Source organism: Sorex araneus, chromosome 3, assembly GCF_027595985.1.
Source record: "Sorex araneus isolate mSorAra2 chromosome 3, mSorAra2.pri, whole genome shotgun sequence".
NCBI lineage: Eukaryota > Metazoa > Chordata > Mammalia > Eulipotyphla > Soricidae > Sorex > Sorex araneus.
This window is the reverse complement of record NC_073304.1, coordinates 230,746,316-230,759,540: the sequence shown is the minus strand read 5'-3', so window position 1 is coordinate 230,759,540 and position 13,225 is coordinate 230,746,316. Positions and strand designations below refer to the sequence as shown.

At 45.6% G+C, this 13,225-nt stretch overlaps 1 protein-coding gene across 1 annotated transcript; it reads right to left on the bottom strand.

Moving 5' to 3' along the window:
• Positions 1 to 1,863: 1,863 nt before the first annotated feature.
• KCNJ2 (potassium inwardly rectifying channel subfamily J member 2) lies at positions 1,864 to 12,590 on the bottom strand. Its single transcript, XM_004618027.2, has 2 exons — positions 12,365 to 12,590; positions 1,864 to 7,068 (listed from the first exon to the last, which is right to left on the bottom strand). Exon 2 carries the CDS (start codon positions 6,834 to 6,836, stop codon positions 5,553 to 5,555), a length of 1,284 nt encoding a protein of 427 aa, XP_004618084.1. The 5' UTR covers positions 6,837 to 7,068; positions 12,365 to 12,590; the 3' UTR covers positions 1,864 to 5,552.
• Positions 12,591 to 13,225: the final 635 nt, after the last annotated feature.

Genomic DNA, 13,225 nt, shown 5'->3' with positions numbered 1-13,225 from the left:
TTCTTTGCGACTGTTATCTGGAGGGCCGCTGCTTTAGAAGGCTGCAGTTTGAAGTCCCTGCTGTCCTGTCAGTGAAAACAGTCCAAGAAGACTGAAATTCAGCTTTGCCTTTCTTCCCTAGAGTTTCATTTTAATGAGCAGAGGTGAGGTCCCTATACCAGTCGACTCTGCTTGGACTTATCATTACAGATCTTGTTCCCCGAGACCCATCATCAGGAGAATCCTGTTTCACTTTTGGCTGCCGACCGTGGTGAGGAAGCCAATGTGTCAGATGTGGTACGGTGCCTGCAGTTTGGTTAGTAACAGAGCTTTGTGGTTTTGCCTCCAGACAGGCCCAAGCAACTCCTAGTTAACCGAAATTAATCTGAAGTTTAAAATTTACCCCAATTCAACAACCCATGCTTACATTTGCGATTAGTCTACTCTCAGTGAATTTTTCCCCTCTCTCTCCAGAACTAACGGTGGTGGTTGGGGTAGGGGGAAGTAGATTCTAAAGGAAATGGGAATAAATGTAGCCTATCCAGACAAAAAAAAAAGGATGCACTCCTATTACACGAGAATAAAAATGAAAGAGCCAGAATTGCTTTAGATTCAGTGTTGAAACTTGTCCAGCACAGTGGACAAAGTCCCAAGTTTGATTCCCAGCATCCCATATGGTCCCCTGAGCAACTCCAGGAGTAATTCCTGAGTGCATAAGCCAGGAGTAACCCCTGTACATCTCCGGGTGTGACCCAAAAAGCAAAAAAAAACAAAACAAAACAAAACCAAAAACAAACAAAAAATGTTCCTCAAGGAAGGCAGAGGGAAAGAAAACCTAGGGGTGTGCTATAGGGACATTTAAATCCTTTTCCTCTTTTCCTCACATCTTCAGTGGGGATAATAGGAATGCCTGTTCCATGAGGTTGCTGTTTAAATTACTTAATTATTGAAAAGCACCAAGAGCCATGATAGAAACTTAGCAAGTCATGTCTCAGTATTTGCTAAATAAACCAGGGGAAGGAATGGCCCCTATTTCTGAATGCAGATTTGCTCATTATTTCCCATTGTGAAACTCCTTTAAGGTCTTCCAAATTTGCTAGAGGAAGTGGCATTTACTCTGAGACCACATGTCCGGAACAATACACAGTGGCTTCAATTCAATGAGCCTTGCAGGCAGATGAGATCTGAATTTGAATTATTATCTTGGGACTCGTTAGTTTTAAAATCCAGCCTCAGTTGCTTTGTTGAGAACAGAGTCATAAAATTATAGACCACAGGGCAAAACAGACCCAGGACTTGAACTTTTAAGTGAAGTTTTAGGTAAACCTGGTCATGCCGCTTGTTTTTATATCGTCTATTATTGAGTTTACCTTACAAGGACAGTTGAAAATGAAACTGTTATACAGGGGAGACAAAAACTATTCTTTCTGAAAAACCAAAAACGTTGACTCTGAGCCTTGAAAAAAAAAAAAAACACTTTTGTCAAGTCCTGGTCTGTAATAGCAAAATAAGAAGGTCCTGGTTTGGTTGAGGGCAATGAAAAAAGATAATATAGGAGTCTAGACTGAAGGAGAACTTATTAATATTAAACAGAGGTGAAATCTAACCCTGATTTTCCATGAGTTATGCCTGCTGGGTTGTTCATGGTTTTTTTCTATGCTCTCTCGACATAGGTAGGCCATTCTGTCTAAAAACAAAATATGAGCTTGACTTCCTCTAACTTGGATTAAACTAATCTGCTACCCCAGTACACCTGTCTGTTGAGGCAATTTCTATGGCTCTATTCATCCAAACTTTCAAGGTTTATGCCTATTGTTTGGGAACATTTGCTTTATATTTCAGCCATTCAACAGGAAGCATACAGGAAGTCCAAAGAGCCTGGCATCAATTTGGTTTTAATTTTTAATTTTTATTTAGAAATAATAAAATAAGACATAATATATAAAAATATGTACAATCCATGGTTTGTGCAGTACAATAGGAAGACTTTAGATACAAAAAGACGGCAAACGGGAAAATAATCACTATCATGATTGTCGAAGGTCAGAATTGTTCAACTCGCCTGAACCCAATGCTGAAACCAGTATCACTCAAATGGAGATTCTAGTTGGGAGCGAGCAGGTGACTAGACAACACTTTCTTTTTCTCACCTTCAGGTTAGTCAACACAGAGTGAAAAAGAACCCACTCTATTTCTCAGAACAAATGTTTTGCCTTGACGGGGCAGCTGATAATAGTATATGAACTGACATTGATTATTTGCAATTGTAACATGATTTGGGGGTTGGAGTCCAACAACAACAACGACAATAACAAAAACACATCGAGGTTTGAGATAGAAGTTGTTCGGGAAGAAAGGAACTCAAGGGGAGGGGGGAAAATGCATCAATAGAAGTTTTAGAAAAGGTGAAACAAACTTTCTCCAGAAATTTGGAAATGACTACAGTGCTAGCGTGACATCCTTAAAATGTCAGATTCAAGTATACACTAAGAGGGATAGAAAACTATTCCTTTCTCTATAATCAAAATAGAATTCACTTTGTCTACCTTTAAAAAAAAATAGGATAACCAGGAATATATACCTCCTCCCCAAAATATACTGCCCATTCAGATATGGGCGAAACTTCTTTAACAGGATAATTCCTAAGTAAATTCAACGGGGATTTGCTTGCAATAGAGAAGCAACACATATCCAGGAATAAACCCCAGGTTATTTATGGAGAGTCTCTTCAATCTGTGTTCTAACGACTTGTGTACTAATATAAGGAGACCCAGTCAATAAGGACAAATGCATTTAAGGTAAAATGCAGCAAAATCTTGTGCATTACCTATGTCTTGGCTCTTGACTAAAAAAATTGCCATTTAAAGCTTCTAATTGTTAAAATACGAATAACTAGAAAAAGCTTTCAAATGAACAGTCCATGCTGAAATAAATAACAGAAGAACACAGCAATACAAGCCTTATAAGGCTGGTAAATATTTGCTAAAACCATGCTAACCAGTAGCATATAGGTACTAGCTCTCAGAAATTGCTGCACTGAAATGATACTTTCTATGGCAATTTTTTTTCCTTTACAGAGTTCTATTTACATTTGGCTTTAAATATGAAAATATCTGATAAACTTTATAAAATGTACACTTTAAAAACATAGCTTCTGCAAAATTTTCTTGAAAAAAAAAACAAACCTGTGCACCAGAGATTTTAATTTTTTCTCTTTTTCAGAAAGAATTCGAAAAATTCCCCATCCTCCTACTTGCCCCCACACCCACCATCTTTTCAAATATCTAAAGTTGTTTTTTTTAGGGGGGGTGGCAGCACTATGTGTTGGAGAGACCCTCTCTGTGGTCACCCCTCTCTTCCACTGACTCTTCACTTCATTTACATATCACTGAATACTCTTTGGTTTGATTATTTTCCTTTGCAAAATATCAAAATAGCAGCAGCTGAAAGCCTCACCATCCATCTCACTGTCTGCGGCCGAAGTGTTGCCTCTTCTGTGAATTCTCTCCTCCCCTCCATCCCAGCATCTCCAAATCTCTAAGCAACTTCCTAAATCTGCCATCCTATTTGGATTCAAAATAGCATCCCCTCGTTTGACAGCGCTCTCTTGGTTTCAATGGAAATAATGCCCCCGTCTTCAAACCCAGAGACTTGGAAGGCTAAGAACAGCAGAAACTCTCGTGCTCAATGTCGCAGGCTCCACATACCCCTCTGGCTGGTCGAGAACCAGAGACCCTCAAAGACATTCAATGACAAAATACAGGATTCTAGAACAAGTTGTTTTTTAATGGCATACAGGGATATAATACCATCAGAGAGTTGATTTGAGACTCCAATTCAAAAAGAAAAGTCAGCAACCCCCAAATTCACAAAGAGGACACCAAAAAGCAGTCCCGTGATTGAGCTAGAGCAGATTCCACCCACCACCATCCCCCCCTCCCAAAAAAAAAATATGTTTCTAGCAAGTAGGGCAGCCAGGCAGAGGAGAGGTTTCTGTCAATGTGTGCTTAGTAACCTGCATTTCGGAGTCAACAGGAACCAGCTAAGACTCCACCGTGAGTCTGCAGACACACAGCAGTCACCATTGTATGCCCTCACGGCCTCTAGCTGTGACTGGGTCATCTCTCAATGAACCCCGTTGACTCAAATACTGAAATTGTTCCATGTTTTTCCTCCACCATGAAAGAAAATGACCCTTCCTCAATACTTGAGCCGATGGGCTATAACAAGGTGACCTGTCGGCATTTGCCCCTAGACCTTAGCTGGGTCACATACTTGCAAGTCTCACTCCAGAGAAACCAAGTCTCAGAGAGGCAGCCCACACCTGAGTCCAGACGTGGTGCCTCTTTGACAAGGTCAAGGAGGACATGTCCTAGTGGCCACCGTCACAGATTCAGCCCCAAGAATCTGCACCTATTTAGTGATTATGCTGGATGGCTCGGTTTTGAGGGTGCTGATTCCATTGTACTGGGGTCTTAAGGAATACATGTTGGAATGTGTGAAAAGGGGAAAATCCAGAAAAATCTAAGAGCGTGTGATGCCTCGATTTCCTTGTATTAGCCTGGACACCTGACATAGCAAAAAAGGTAGTGTGTGTGTGTCTGCAAATTTCACTTCCTAATAATACAAAGGTTGCATGGACGAACCACATTGGCAAAGCACTACGCTACTAGCTCTGATTGATCTATCTTCTGAATAAGGTGCAAAAGGAGAGAAAACAGTTCAAAATCTTGCTGAGGTTCGGTTATCATCTCGTAATTTCAAGGCAGCGGTGGGGACTTCTTTCCTTTTTTAGTATAAGCTTCACTGTGCAAAAGTGTGCATTATCTTTGGTATTTATTTTAGGTAGTCTAACTTAAAATTTGAGATAATCCATCAACATTATGTAGGGAGTTTAAAAAAAAAAACCCCGAGGCTACCATTTGGCTAGTGTTACATAATGCCCTTATGTAACTAAAAAAAAAAAAGGAGGGGGGGGAATCAATTCTAGCAAACAAATTACTGGCCTCAAAAATATCAGGCTCTCGTTTTTTGGCAACTAATAGCCAAAATACTTGCCACTTTGAAGCGCATATCATGAGCTTTCAACAAAGTTCAACACTGACTTTTAAATTACAAGAAAGAAAAACTACACTGCAACAAAAATACAATTTGTGTTCATGTAGTTAGCAGCTTTTCAAAAAATTAAGGCAGAGTCTTGCCTTTGTTATGCCATTAAAAACATTCTTGTTCCCTAAAGAGAAGCATTCTGGATAAATCAAATACTCCACCATGGCTTGCCTGCAAGTTCAAGTTTTGTAAAAACACAAAACGAAACACAAACACCCCATAACTTATTCTACAACCTCCCTGCGCCCTAGGGTCACAGGGAGGCTTGCTTTGGGCTTTGCATTCATCTTCGAGCTCACAGTCTTTCTTTGAAACCTTTGTGCCTGCCTCAGTCCCTGTGGCCACTCATCTTGACCCACCTCTTCACCAGTACCGTCTTCGTCGTAGTCGTCGGAATAACTATTCTGGGCCGTTGACCAACAGACTGTGTTGAAAGCAAATATTCCAGAGAAGGAATCAGTCAGTCATATCTCAGATTCTCGTCTCAAGGGCCGGGGCTCCAGAGGTACACTCGCCTGGTTGTGTAGATCTAAGTCGGGGGGTGAGTCTGTACTGGTACTTTCTGGAACTCCGTTCTCGCTGTCATCTTCCTCTTTGCTGGTGAGGGCCACTTCATTTTCATAGCAAAATGAATTAGCGTTGGAGAGGATATATTTCTTCTCTGCTAAGTCTCTGGCACTACAAAGGGGCGTGTTGGGGACTTCGTAGGTCTTGTGGAACCTGGAATAGTCTACTTTGTAGTAATGTTTCTCTTCAAAGAGGACAGGCTCATAGCGGTGGCCCCAGAGGATCTCATTGGCCAGGTATGAGCTGCGGCACTGCGTTGTCATGGCGGTGGCCTCCACCATGCCTTCCAAGATCACGACAATTTCAAAGTCTGCGTTATCAATGTCCTGCTTACTCAAATCGTACAGTGGGCTGTCTTCATCTATCTCGTGGACGATGGTGATTGGGGACACCAGAAATATGCGGTCAATTCCGCTGTCGAACCCCACGTTGATATCGATTTGGTCCAGGGGGATGTACTCCCCTTCTGAAGTGATTCTGGACTTGAGCAGCTGCGCCCGCACGTGAGCTTCCACCAGGTGGCTCTTGCGGAGGTTGCCCACCCGCCACATCAAACAGAGCTTGCCATCCCGCATGGCGATCACAGCATTGTGACTGAAGACAAGAGTCTCGTTTCTCTTCTTGGGCTTGGCCATCTTGGCCATGACGGCGCCGATGATAAAGGCGTCTATGATGCAGCCGACGATGGACTGGAACACCACCATGAAGACGGCAATGGGGCACTCGTCGGTGACACATCGGAAGCCGTAGCCAATGGTCGTCTGGGTCTCAATGGAGAAGAGGAAGGCGGCTGTGAAACTGTTCACCTCAGACACACAAGCTTTGCTCTCTTTAGGCGCGTCCAGGTCCCCATGGAGCAGAGCAATCAACCAAAACACGCAGCCAAAGAACAGCCACGAGAGCACAAAGGCGAGGCAGAAGATTACCAGCATCCACCGCCAACGGATGTCCACACAGGTAGTGAAGATGTCTGCGAGGTACCGTTGTCCCTTCTCCCCCACGTTGATGAACTGGACGTTGCAGTGACCGTCTTTCTTTACGAAGCGGCTCCTGCACTGCTGGCGAGTGTGGACTTTACTCTTGCCATTCCCAAAGCCGTTGGCAACTGCCATGGTGGCCAACTTCAAGCCGTCTTCCTCGGAAGACACGATGCTGTAGCGGTTGGTTCGCACGCTGCCCATCGCTTCTGCCGAGGACGCCAGCGCTTCTGCTTTGGAAAACAGTCTGAGTTTTTGGAAAACCCTTTGGAGAAACAGTTTTGAATGTTCGGTGAGGACACACACACAAGCAAAAAAAAAAAAGGAGGAGGAGTGATGAGAAGGTCCTCTCTCAGAGACTTGATGTGCTACGAAGGTCTGTCCACGGACATGCAGAGTTACTTTAGTAACTCAGCTGACATCCGGAGAACATGCCCTGCAAGAAAAGAAAAACCGTCATTACAAATGAAGTCATTCTTGCATGACTCTGAGGCAGCAGTTCCTCACAAAACACAGATCAGCTATGTCAAGTTGCAAGGCATTTCATTTTGTCATACTCCAAAGAACAGCACTGTAGCACTGTCGTTCCGTTGTTCATCAATTTGCTCGAGTGGGCACCAGTAACATCTCCATTGTGAGACTTGTTGTTACTGCTTTTGGCATATCCAATATGCCACGGGGAGCTTGTCAGGCTTTGCCATGCGGGTGGGATACTCTTGGTAGCTTGTCGGGCTCTCCAAGAGGAACGGAGGAATCAAACCCGAGTCGGCAGCCTGCAAGGCAAATGCCCTACCCGCTGTGCTATCGCTCCAGTCCACTCCAAAAAATACTGAGTTAAAATCATAAAAGCATTAAAAAACAGAGTAATAGTTTATTTTTGACAGCCTTTCAACTGTAATTTGTCTCCCTTGTTCGCTTCATCTGATACCCCATCACCATCCTAGCACATGCTATTTAACAGGACTACTGCCGTTCTCTGATTCTCTCCCCTCGCCTTCTCCACTGGCTAAGGTTACAAGTTCTTATGCAGGAAAAAAAATTGATTACTCCATTTGTCACCAAGCTTTAGGAACTTAAGACTTGTCTAGAGAACATTTCATAGTAACACAAAAGGCTCAGACTAATTCCATTGCAGATGCACATAGGTGATTCTGAGAATCCCTGGAGACCTGGTTGAAACGGGCAAGCACATGCTATCCTGCTTAAGTGACAAAGCTGACACCCTCCCCGCTTCCCATCCCTCAAAACGGACCACCATCCCGCCATGTCTAGAAACTGGAGGGCTTGTTCCTGCACTTCACACTGGCAGCAGCTGCGCGCTGCAGATATGCCCGATGACATCCTGTTAGTGCAAGAGCAGCGCATTGGGAAGAGCATTGAAGACACAGCTTGGCTCTGGGGGATAGAGCATGACTCTGTTGCCTAGCAATCAGAGTCCTGAAATTCTCTGGAGATGGAATTGCCAGGGGTTATGACAGGCTAGGAAGTCAGTGCATCGGTGCCCAAGGACAAGGTCTTTAGCAGATTGAGGTAAGACACTCATTTTACCCGGGTTCAATTCTGTGTTTTCCCAAACAGAGAAAACTCTGTAGGACTAGATCATGAGTATCAGTTGTCTCACTTTCACTTTTAGGCTACTGTTGGTGGCAGGCCCCTAGGAGAGGGACCTCACCACACTCACTTCATGGGAACCCGGAATCCTTCCATTCTCTGCTGACTTCATTCCCCCCCCCCCAGGTCAAAACTAGGTTTTGAACTTTCCAGCTTTTCTCGAAAGATACCTTTCACCCCCCTTGAATGCGTGACCAAAACACAAGAGAATAAGTGACAACATAACACAAGAGAACGTCTAAGGTCCCTTCTTTAGAAAGTGTAGTTGAACAAAGTGAAGAGGGGACCGAACTGACACAGAAAAGTGATTTGAGACTTTTTCAGACAATTCTATCTCCTGTCTAAAAGGATCACAATGCACAACAGGCAGCAAGATCGGGCATTTGGATGCGCCCAATAAGGAAGAGTGAACTTGTCTTTCTCCCTCAACACCCCATAAGGAGGAGGCAGTGAACGGAATCAATGACAGGCCAAACAACTATAAACAAAGGAAGCACACCCTTGAACTTGCGTTTGAGCTGTCCCGTTCAGGATAGACAAGGTGCGCTGCCTTTGAGAATGCCTGGTTACAGTCTTTTTCATACCTCCCTCTTTATCAACATGATTATGCAAGATTGTGTCCTAACACATTTTTGCTGAGATTAGTCATCTATGAAAATTGCAATGTGTGTTACATTTTGGCAGCTTTTGACACCTAAATGATGCCCAATTTGAAAGTGCCTTCGAATGACTTTATAAAAAGAAGTTTTCTGCGCCTTCTCAGCATTTCACCTGCTTCCATGTTTTGTCTGCTTCCCTCTGAAGTTTGCACTTGGACAGAAGAAACAAGACTCGGGTCCCTGGGGGTTTCAGCTTCTGGCCAAGGAGAGTGATTTTTCTGAACAGTGGTTTCAGCTTACTTGGCTCATGTGAAATTGCTAAACGTGTCCGACTCAGACAGAGAGGTAATCAAAGAACCTCAAATGCAGGCAGGTGTCTTTCCCTCACAAGGTATGGAAGCACTTCAATTAAATAGTGCTTATATGTGCTTATATGTCTAAGTTCTTCTTAACTGAACCTTACAAGCTCACATTAAGAATTCCCTTTTCATGATTCAAACCAGTTCTTCTATCTGAGTTAGCATGAGGGCTCAGGAGTAGACAGTCTCAAATTTCTTCTGATTTATTTCTGCACTCTTTCCGGATTAAAGCATAACAGCCATATGAAATCTAAAGACTGAATTACTACTTTCAAAAATCTTGACCCCAGGACATTAGTTTGAATTCCACAAAATACACAATACCAGTTCCCTATGAATAGCTTTCCACATTTAGAACCTTGAAAATAGCCCGTATTGAGCGACTATTATTGTCTTATTTCCATTGCTAATGACAGAATTTGTTCCATATGCAGAGCATCATTTAGAAATTTTACCATTTCTGCCTGGAAAGGGGAAAAAATGGTTCTTTGGTAAAATGGAAACTTTCGTCACTCCAGATAGGCTGTAAAGCAGATTTGTGTGTGCATCTTCAGACGTTTTAGAGCTGAATACATAACAAAAATCTAGACCCTGCTGAAGTGTGGGAGGGAAGTGAATGATCTTATCATTTTATTATCGAAAGGCCCTTTTCTATAACCTATCCAGACACCTACGTGGCACCAGGCAAGAACAAAATATCTTCACCTGCATTTCTCTCACCGAAAATCACCGATCCACGAGCAGCATCCCAGGAAAATTTTCCTTAGAAATAAGGCTTTCACGCAACTTTATCTGTGCATATATGTACCAACTCTTTTTTAAAGAGGCATTGGAATAAGAGTCGATGAGCGCACTCACGGGTTTGACGCTTCCTGCATGCAATTGAGCAGGGCTGGGAGTCAATGTCACAGGCCACGCATCTATTCTCCTTTCGGCCAAAATATGTAAGGAACTGATGTACATTTAATAAAAACAAATAATCATTTTGCCCAGGCTCTACCCAATGATGTAAAAAGTATTTCTGGGAAATTGAGAGGCCACATGTGGTGCTGTTCATGTTAAGACTATTTATAGGCTGAGCCAAAATTAAGCATAAGCGATGGAAAAAAAATAGTCCTAAGCTTCAAGCTTAGGTAGATGTGAAGGGACAGCGGGCAGCGGGGAAGCTGCAAGGTCAAGGGATAACAGGGTATCGAGGAGAGGAAATCCAAGTCCTTCTCACCACCCTATAGGAAACGTTTCCTCCAATCTGGTTAATTTTTTTTTTTTTATTTTTTAAATGTCACGTCGGAGGAGGCCTAAGTGAGATGAAAATGTGTTCCAGAATATGGCCCTAGTTCGCAGCCTCTCTGACCCGGGATAGGAAAGCAGGAGAGGCAGAGAAAGTGTACCCCAGGGTGAATAAGGTCTGCTAATGAGTGTTTAGAGCTGCTATTCCCCAGCTGACGCCATATAGACCGGCCTGAGTGTGCTCTGGGCACATGTTGCCATGTGAGCACAACTGCTAGCAAAGCAACCTCTGAGAAGCTCAGTAAACACAGCGAGGGGGAGGGGAAGGAGACCAGGGGAGCGAGGCTTCTCTAACATCTATCCTATACGAGCAGGCCTATAGGGCAAGCCCTCCGCGCTGGCAAGCCTTGGGAAATATCCTCCCTGGTGCACACCTGGGAAAAACCCTCCAACAGGAAGGCTGGGAGGGAAAGAGGTGGTCAAATTCCCTCTCCCCTGCCACTCAAAAGTTACACTAGGACTATCCGGAGGTTTTTAGATTGGGGAAAACTGAAGGAAGATGACAGTGTGCTCAGAATCAATCAATAAAAGTCCAACTCACAGGCGTGGAGAACAAATAGTCCCCCCCGCATCGCAATCATTTAGAAAAAGCAAGGGCCACCGAAACAGGAGCGGAGGTGCTGTGAGCCAAATGGAATGACCTTGACCCTAATTCTCACCCCTCCCACATCCTTGAAGTAATATCTTATTCCTGAGCTTGCCATTTGACCAGATAATGACAACAATAAATAAAACGCTGGGGATGGGGTGGGGGGGGTGTGAAAGTAAGCAGGAAAATTCTAACAAGTGTAACAGACAATATACACAAAATACAAAACAGGAGTTAGTGAAAGGAAATCTACCTACTATTGATTATGGATGTGGGGGGAAAAAAAAAGTTGAAAGGCAATGCACATTCTTTGCATACCCCTAATAGGCATTTTCAAATAATACCTATTTCCTAGCAGGTAAATTCCGAGTTTATGAAAGAAAAAAAAATAAACAAAAAACCAAAACCTCAGGTTTCACAGTCACATCTTGGTCACCATCCTACTGAGATGCTTATTCAGACATTAAACTCTCCGTTCCTATCTTTTTTTTCTTTTTTAATAGTCACTGAATCTATGTTATGATGCAATCTTTTTAAAGAATCAAGTCTCACTCCCGGCCCCCCCGCCCCCCACCCCCACCCCGCTCTGCTTGCTTCCCTAAAGCCACACCGCCGTCAATTTAGGTATTAATACTGTTATCCTAAGAATAACACGTTGCTTAGGGCAGAGAGACCTGATGGGAAGTTTTTGCGGTCTTGGGGCTAAATTCCAACTCCAGCTCCGCGCCTCTGCCCGAGCAACTCTGAGAGAAGCTCGCTGGGTTTGGAACTAGAAGCGACATCTGAAGCAATGACCAAGAGAGGGGTGGGGAGAGGGGAGACTCCCAGACCGAGCCCCAAGGTTTGCCAAGGCAAACCGACTCGGGTTCTAAGAGGCGCGCTCCTCCAAGCCCCTTCCCTCCCCTCCCTCCGCGAGAGAATCGAACCCCAGCTCCCTCGCCCTCCAAACTCAGTATCTCGCTACAGCTGGTGCATTGGAAGTTATGAGCACAAACAGATGCTGCAGAGAAATCTGTTTCTATTGCTCAACTGTTCCAAGCATGTCTCAGTATTTTTAGCTCTGGGGATGTTCTGGTGCGCACACAAACTCTATAGGCATGATCTGGAGCTCCGGAGCGTGGGTGAGCGCTACCGCGGCGTGACAACCGGGCACCCGGGGAGCGGCGGAGCAGGGGAGGGGTCGGGACCACGGCCCGAAAGGCGTTCCCAGGACCCACAGGCAGCGGGAGAAAAAATAAGAGAAAGGAAGGGGAAAAAAAGGAAAAAAACCAGCGCCGTTCTTACCTGTTGCTGGGGCAGGAGCGTGGGGACATGGAGTTGGATGCGGTAGGTACAGAGGCATGTAAGATCCGGTCGTTTGGGGAAAGCCACAGAGCCTAAGGTGGACCAGAATTCCCAAGACCCAGCTTTGCCGTAGCCGGCGAAAGGCTGCGCGCGGGCCAGGGCTCCAGTGCGCTCTGCAATATCCTGGGCTCTTTTGAGGCGGTCCACGAGATACCGGCCCTCCTGACTCCGCCCCCCGGCTGCAGGCGACCAATCGCAACTCTTCTGGCCGCGCGGCCGGCCAATCGCAACGCTTCGAAGCTGCGCGGCCGGCCCCGGGAACCGCGGCGGGGCGGGGGTGGAGAGGGGGGGGGAGGCGGTGGAGGGGGGAGGCGGGGTGGGCTGGCGTGGAGGATGCTACACCCCAGACCCGCCGCGCTGCGGGCGGCCGAGGAGAACCTGCCGCCGGGTCCTCCTCCTCTTCCTCCTCCTCCTCCTCCTCCTCCTTCTCCTCCTCCTCCTCCCCCTCCTCCCCTCCGCCCTGCGTGCCGGGGAGCCCGGCCCCGGAGCTGCCCGGCAGAAGGAAGTTGCGCCCCAGCTGGGACCGCAGCAGGTGGGAAGGTCTGCGGCCGGGCTTCTGCGGCCGCCTAATTGCAGCCTAACCGTGGGCAAAGCTTCCTCCCCTGCCCGGGGTGACTCCACACTTCCCCTTTTCCTCGCTGCCGTGTGCGTGTGCTCCCCGCGAGGAGACGTGCCACTCACTCGGCCAGGCGCGTGCAAACCCGTCCGGGGAAAGCGGCTGGCATTCCAGCCAGGACGCCTCTGCAATCGCTGTCCCCTTTTCCCCCGCCCCGAACCCCGATTCCCCCTAACACCCACCCA